At 37.9% G+C, this 7,431-nt stretch overlaps 1 protein-coding gene across 1 annotated transcript in view; it reads left to right on the top strand.

Moving 5' to 3' along the window:
* The window catches only part of LRRC49 (leucine rich repeat containing 49), a 167,728-nt gene that overhangs the window by 123,452 nt on the left and 36,845 nt on the right, over positions 1–7,431 (top strand). The window contains exon 10 of the mRNA XM_011969395.1: positions 2,635–2,782. Coding sequence (XP_011824785.1) covers positions 2,635–2,782 — 148 coding nt within the window. The remainder of the gene's footprint in view (positions 1–2,634; positions 2,783–7,431) is intronic.

Here is a 7,431-nt window from a genome sequence, read left to right on the forward strand (position 1 = left end):
TGTCCGTTCTCAGATCTCAACCTCCGTGTTAGGAGATCCACCACTCTCTTCAAAGCTGTCAGACAGAGTCGTTTGCGTCTGCAGAGGTTTCTGCTGCTTTTTGTTGTTGTTGTTGTTCTTATTTAGCTGTGTCCTGTCCCCAGAGGTGGAGTCTACAGAGACTGGCAGGCCTCCTTGAACTGCTGTGAGCTCTACCCAGTTCCATCTTCCCAGGGCTTTGTTTAGCTACTTAAGCCTCAGCAATGGTGGGTGCCCCTCCCCCAGCCTCGCTGCTGCCTTGCGGTTAGATCGCAGACTGCTGTTCTAGCAATGAGTAAGGCTTCGTGGGCGTGGGACCCTCCCGGCCAGGTGTCGGATATAATCTCCTGGTGTGCCTGTTTGCTTAAAGCGCAGTATTGGGGTGGGAGTTACCTGATTTTCCAGGTGTTGTGTGTCTCAGTTCCCCTGGCTAGGAAAAGGGATTCCCTTCCCCCTTGTGCTTCCCAGGTGAGGTGATGCCTCGCCCTGCTTCAGCTCTCGCTGGTCAGGCTGCAACAGCTGACCAGCACCGATTGTCCGGCACTCCCCAGTGAGATGAACCCAGTACCTCAGTTGATAATGCAGAAATCACCTGTCTTCTGTGTCTCTCACGCTGGGAGCTGGAGACTGGAGCTGTTCCTATTCAGCCATCTTGCTCCGCCCCCTCTAAGATACTTTAATGGTGGATACATGACATTATGCATTTGTCAAAGCCTGTAGAAATTTACATAATAAAAAGTAAGCCTTAATATATGCAAATTTTAAAAAATCACTTAGGAGTTTAGAGGATCTCAGAAAGGAATGCAGACTGACAAGAGAATCTAACTGCATTACAAATATATGAAACAACCTCCCTAAAGGGGTGGGGGAAAAGGCACTGACCTAAGAAACTTTGGAAATGAGCCTGTAAGACTAAATGCAAAAGCAATTACACCTAATCATTGTACTTTAGTTGATAAAGTTGTTTCTCGTTGGGGGTACATATTAAAAATTCTGATACCTCTATACATACATACTGGAATTGAATAATTAAGTAAATGGAGAGTTGATGGTTTGAAGCCAAACTTCTTGTTGAAGTAGAAACTTTCAGATAAGCAAGGGAAAGAGGCTGGAATGGTTCATTTGGTGATGGATTAGAGCTGGAAACATCAGTATGAACTCATCTTTAGCTTAATATAGACACAGATGGCACAGATGGTTACTTAGAGAAATATTTATAGATATATGCATATACACAGGTTTCTGTACACACATATATTTTTTTGCTGTGTCAGCTGAGAGGGACTAAAGGAAATGACCCCACAGTAGCAAGAAGTACACTTAACCCCCAGATCTTTGTTTCTAATACTAGCCTCCAATAAAATGAACTATGGCGCCTCAGAAATGGCTGATACTAGGACCATGGCAGGAATTAGTCTAGAAAATACTTGAGTCAAAATCTTGTAGTGCCAGAAAGTAAGAAAGTGCTCAGAAAAAGAAAAAAAAATCCACATCGATGGGAGCCAAAGGGGCATAGGAGCCAATTGCAAGAGCTTCCAATGGCCAAAGCTGGAACAATTTGAACAACAAAATAGTAAAATTGTATTGGATAATAACCCAAAGCATAAAATAAATATACATGAGTTCAGACTCTCTGTCCTCAAGGAGGAGGAGCTTAACTTCCCACTCCCTAAGTGTGGGCTGCACATGGTGACTTCCTTACAAATAGTTGAGTATGAAAAGGAGAGGATGCAATGGTAACTTTACATTGGAGAAACCTGAAGAACATAATCTCAGCCTCAGCCTTGAACATGTTGATCAGGGTCAACATCAACAGTAATAAGTCATATTAATAATATATACCAACTGGGCATAGTGGTCATGCCTGTTAATTCCAGCACTTTGGGGGGCCAAGGAGTTCAAGACCAGCCTGGGCAACATAGTGAGACCCTTTTCATTTTGTAGACAAAATAAAAAGTAAAACATTAGCCACGCATGATGGTACACACCTGTAGTTCCAACTACTTGGGTTGTTCAGGTGGGAGGATTGCTGGAGCCCAAGAGTTTGAGGTTAGGATGAGCTATGATTGCACCACTGAAACCCAGCCTGGATGACGGAGTGAGACCTGGTCTCAAAGAAAAAAAAAAAGGAGTTATCTTAACCCCCATCTAATCATGAGAAAAATATCAGACAAATCCTAATAGAGGGTCATCCTACAAAATAACTGATGAGTATTCCTCGAAACTGTCAAGTCATCAAAAACAAGGCAAGTCTGAGAAATTGACACAGCCAAGAGAGCCTCAGGAGGTATGACAACTAAATGTAATATGATATCCTCCATGGGATCCTGGAACAGAAAAAGGACATTAGATAAAAACTAAGGGAAACCTGGACAAAATAGGGGCTTTAGCTACTAAGAATATGTTTATATTGGTTGATTAATTGTAACAAATGTACTATACTAACACAAGATGTTAACAATAGGGGAAACTGGGTATGGGGTATATGAGAACTCTCTGTACTATCTTCTTAATTTTTCTGTAAATCTAAAACTGTCCTAAAAAATAAAGTCTATTAAAAATGAAAGCATCATTTTAAGACCTCAGAATAATCAGTGGTTTCTGTCTCTCCTGCAGTTTTGACAGTGTTTCTTGCCTTGCTGACTCTTCTTCCCTCTCTGACATCACCTTTGATGGCAATCCCATAGCTCAAGAGTCATGGTACAAACACACTGTCCTTCAGAATATGATGCAGCTGCGCCAGCTAGATATGAAGAGAATCACGGTGAGAACCCTTCCAAAGTGTTCACCATGTTGTTGTCCTTAGTGTGGATTAGGAAATTGGGGGGCATATTCTTTGCCTGAAATGCTTCTTAATTTTACTGAACTATGGGTTATCATGATTGTATACTTCATAATTGCAGTTATGTAGTTTTTACTGCCTGACCCCATCCCCAGTTTAATTGAACAGGACTTTAAAAATTCCTAGCCTTCTGTTTAAATTAATCATCATGTTTATTTTTCATTCTTGCTTAATATCCAACTAATAATTTATTTTGAAATGAATGAGTGAGAATTTTGTTAAGTTACAACGCGTAGTGGTTAAGAGCATGGAAACTGGAGCCAGATTGCCTGCATCTGAATTCTGGCCTGACTGCTTTCTAGCCATAGGCCTTTGGCAACGTATTTAACCTTTGTATACCTCATTTTACTCAAAGTAAAATGGGGATCAGAATTATGTCATAGGGTTGTCGTGAAGATAAAATAAAGTACTACTACACCTTAAAAAATAAGGTACTACACCTTAGACTGCGAGGCTTTTAGGAGGCATTTGTATATAGTTGTTATTGTTGATGTTATACCTCCCAAAGTAGCTACCTCTTTTTATTCATTGTATCTCCATGTTAAGATATTTTCTACACTTAGGTGTTTTAATATGGTTTCTGATCTAAGTGGAATGCTGTGCACAATATCCCCCTCTTTCTAGGTGTACAATGTGTATTAGCATATTATAGGCTCCAAGAAGTTCTGTAATTAAATAAACTTATTTAACTTTGTTTCTTTGACCAGGTTTATTTGTTATTAGAAAATGCATTTTAATAATCTCAGTTCGATAGTCTCTGACCTAGAAAAATATCCTAAGCCTCTACCTATTTTCTCTCTTCTGAACTGCTGTTTTTCATGTGAATTCTGATGATCACCTAGGTTTATGCAGTTGCCAACTGACCTATTTCTTTGTATATTAGGATCACAATGTGTGCAGTTTTCATTTATGCCTCAGCAATACTGTGGACCTCTAAGTTGGCTAGCTAATAGCTAAAAATGTGGATGAATTGATGGATTCCAGAGGTCTTCTAGGGTTCTGCCTCTCTCTCTATTCCATGGTGGAGCTATGGTTCTTTGTCCTCTTAGTTAATTCGGCTCTATAGTGTCAACACTGTTTCATACTTTTGTGGTAACTCTTTACCCTTATCGCCGTGTCTTTCTTAGTTAAGCATCTTTGCTACTTCTTAAATTGCTCTTTCTAATGAGGTTGAGATGAGTGGGATAAGATTTAGAGCTAGCTCATTTATATAAATTAGTACTTAATTATGTGGTATGTTCCTCATAGTGAATTTATTTGTCAGTCTTGTCTACCCAAACAATATATAGTCTTTAAGGGCAGAAACCATTCTTCTTTCTTGCCTGGCACCTACAGATTACTAACATCTAATTCTCACACCACATTCAACTTTTACTAGTTATATCAATATTGTTCTTTATAGCATAAAGATGCAATTTAGAATTATACATTGCATTATAGATGAATTTTGTTGTCATGTCTCTAAAGTCATCATTTTTCTGGAACTATTTCTCATTCTTTCTTTGATTTTCATGACTGATATTTATGAAGATTACAGGTCAGTTTTTTTTGTAGAATGACCCTCAATTCAGATTTTTTGATGTTTCCTCATGATTAATTTTTACTTATAGGTTTTTGGCATTAATACCATATTAGTGATTTTGTATTCTTCTCATTGCATCTTAGACCAGCATGTTTTACAACATGTTATTCATATTTATCTCTTTATTGAGGATGCTTACTTTAGGAAGATTTCTGTCAAACTTTTCTTTGTGAAGTTTCTCTTTTTCCCTTTGTAATCCCATTCCTCATAAAAATTTAAATTTATTCATTCATTCATATCTATATGGACTTATGGTATTTAGTCTCACCTTTTGTTTATAACTTTTTAGTAATTTTAATGTGGAAGCTGTACCTTTTTAAAGGACTTTTTATAACAAATGTCAGCAAACAGCCTATGAGCTGGCTACCTGTTTTTGTAAATAAAGTTTTATTGAAACACAGCTATGCCCATTCATTTATGTATTATCTATGTCTGCTTTGATGCTGCAACGGCAGAGTCAAGTAGTTGCTATGGATACTATATGGCCTACAAGCCCAAAATATTTATTATCTGGCTGAAAAAGTTTGCTGATGCCAGTAACTATTTTTGCTTTTTAAGAAACAATATCTTAATTGAATTTTTGTGTAAATTACCATATAAACATTCTCACTGTGGTGGATTACACAAATATTTAATGAACTTCTGTGCATTGGGGCAGTGGTTCCTAAACTGCATGCAGAGGATGCTTCAGTGAACTCATAGGGAGTGAATATTTTTAACTTCCAAGGGAAACATAGTGAGATTTGACATTTGTGAGACTGTGAGCAAATTAGTAGCTCAAACAGTTTACCATTTCAACATTAGTTCACACTATATTTCTTTCAATCACATCCTATCTTTGAAAAGCTGAATTTTCAGTAGTTGTTGTAATAAAAATAAATACCTTGCCAAAATCAGTGTGGAACAGGAAATGAGGGTGGCAGTGTCCAATGTGATTCTCTGTTTGAGAAGTTGTGTAACATCCTCCTGGTTCTACACATTCCATTGATAAGTAGCTGTGGTTATTTAAAAATGATATAAAATTTTTTCTTTCTATTTACATATATTATTTTTTAATTGCTACTAAATTGCTAGACCATGAATACATACTAAATTGTTTGGACCTAAGTATTTAGTAAACAGAGTTGTCACATATTTCTTTTGGCCTAGAGGCACTAGGAAAAAGTCCCTGAGACGCTTAGGTATCTTGAACTCAGGAGTTTCTGTACTAGGATATATATTAGACAATATAGATGAAAAGAGCAAAATCACAGTTCATGCTCTAAAGTTACTTGCAGTCATCTGCAGAGGCAACCATGCAGCCGGATTACAATGCAAAATGGCAATCTAGAGAGATGAGATTGCTAGATGGATCAATAGAGATATATGTTTGTGTCAACACACTTATACTCAGGGCAAAGTGATGTCAAAGAGCAAAGCAATCCCAAGTCTACCTGAAAAACAAAAAAGTTCCAAAGGAGAAAATGACTGACTCAAGACTTTAAGAGTGGTAAAGAAGAAGGAGAATGTATTTATGGAGAAGAAAGGCATGCAAAATACAGAAGGAAGCTGAGAGAATATAGCAGCTGACAGCAGTTTAAAATGGCTAAGCATTGAATGTACATGGCTGAGGGGCATAGAGGAAGACAAGTATGTCTGACAGGCAAGGACAGGCAAGGGCTAGGGCATTTTATATCATAATAAGGAGTTTAGATTTTTGTCTTGGACATAGTAGGAGAAACCCTTGAAGAGTTTAAGGTAGTTAAATTGGATTTGCCTATTAAGAAGACTGTCTTTCTGGGTTCAGCCTTGAAGATGGATTGGAGAGGATGTGATGGGTGATGAGATGAGAAGCAAGGAGATTAATCAGAGTAAGACTCTGGGCATCTGATCCAGAGGAATGGCAAGAGATAATATGATGCCATCTATCACTGGCCTCAACTCCTATTTTGCTTTATCTTTCTTAAGAAGAACGGGTTTTAGTTTGTAAAGATTACATAAAGATTAATAAGATAAAAGTGAAACTTAGGATAGGTGAATAAATAAGTTGGAACTCAGGCCCACATCTGGAGCAAGGGTTGGCAAATTTTATCTATAAAGGACCTGATAGTAAATATTTTAGTCTTTGGGGCCTGCATATTCTCTGTTGAAACTACTCAGTTCTCCCATTGTAGTATGAAAAAAGGCATGGGCAATACATATATGAATAAGCATGACTCTGTTCGAAGAGAATGTTATTTAGAAAAACAGGTGGCTGACTTTGGTCTGTGTCCTAGAGTTTGGCAGTCCTTAATCTAGAGCACTGAATAAATCACTGAGCCATTGAGAGTTGTGTTTAGGTAGGGGTGTAGAATAATGGAGCAGCTGAAAGGTAAGACGAACTAACCTTTTTTTTTTTTTTGCAGTATTACTTTATTTATTTATTTTTTATTATACTTTAAGTTCTGGGATACATGTGCAGAACGTGCAGGTTTGTTACATAGGTATACATGTGCCATGGTGGTTTGCTGCACCCATCAATGCGTAATCTGCATTAGATATTTCTCCTAATTCTATCCCTCTCCTTGCCTCCATACCCCAACAGGCCCTGCTGTGTGATGTTCCCCTCCCTGTGTCCATGTGTTCTCATTGTTAAACTCCCACTTATGAGTGAGAACATGCAGTGTTTGGTTTTCTGTTCCTGTGTTAGTTTGCTGAGAATGATGGTTTCCAGTTTTATCCATGTCCCTGCAAAGGACATGAACTCATTCTTTTTTATGGTTGCATAGTATTCCATGGTGTATATGTGCCACATTTTCTTTATCCAGCCTAAGATTGATGGGCATTTTGGTTCCAAGTCTTTTCTATTGTGAATAGTGCTGGAATAAACATATGTATGCATGTGTCTTTATAGTAGAATGACTTATAATACTGTGGGTATATACCCAGTAATGGGATTGCTGGGTCAAATGGTATTTCTAGTTCTAGATCCTTGAGGAATTGCCACACTGTCTTCCACAATGGTTGAACT

Source organism: Mandrillus leucophaeus, unplaced genomic scaffold, assembly GCF_000951045.1.
Source record: "Mandrillus leucophaeus isolate KB7577 unplaced genomic scaffold, Mleu.le_1.0 Scaffold12, whole genome shotgun sequence".
In the NCBI taxonomy this organism is placed as follows: Eukaryota; Metazoa; Chordata; class Mammalia; order Primates; family Cercopithecidae; genus Mandrillus; species Mandrillus leucophaeus.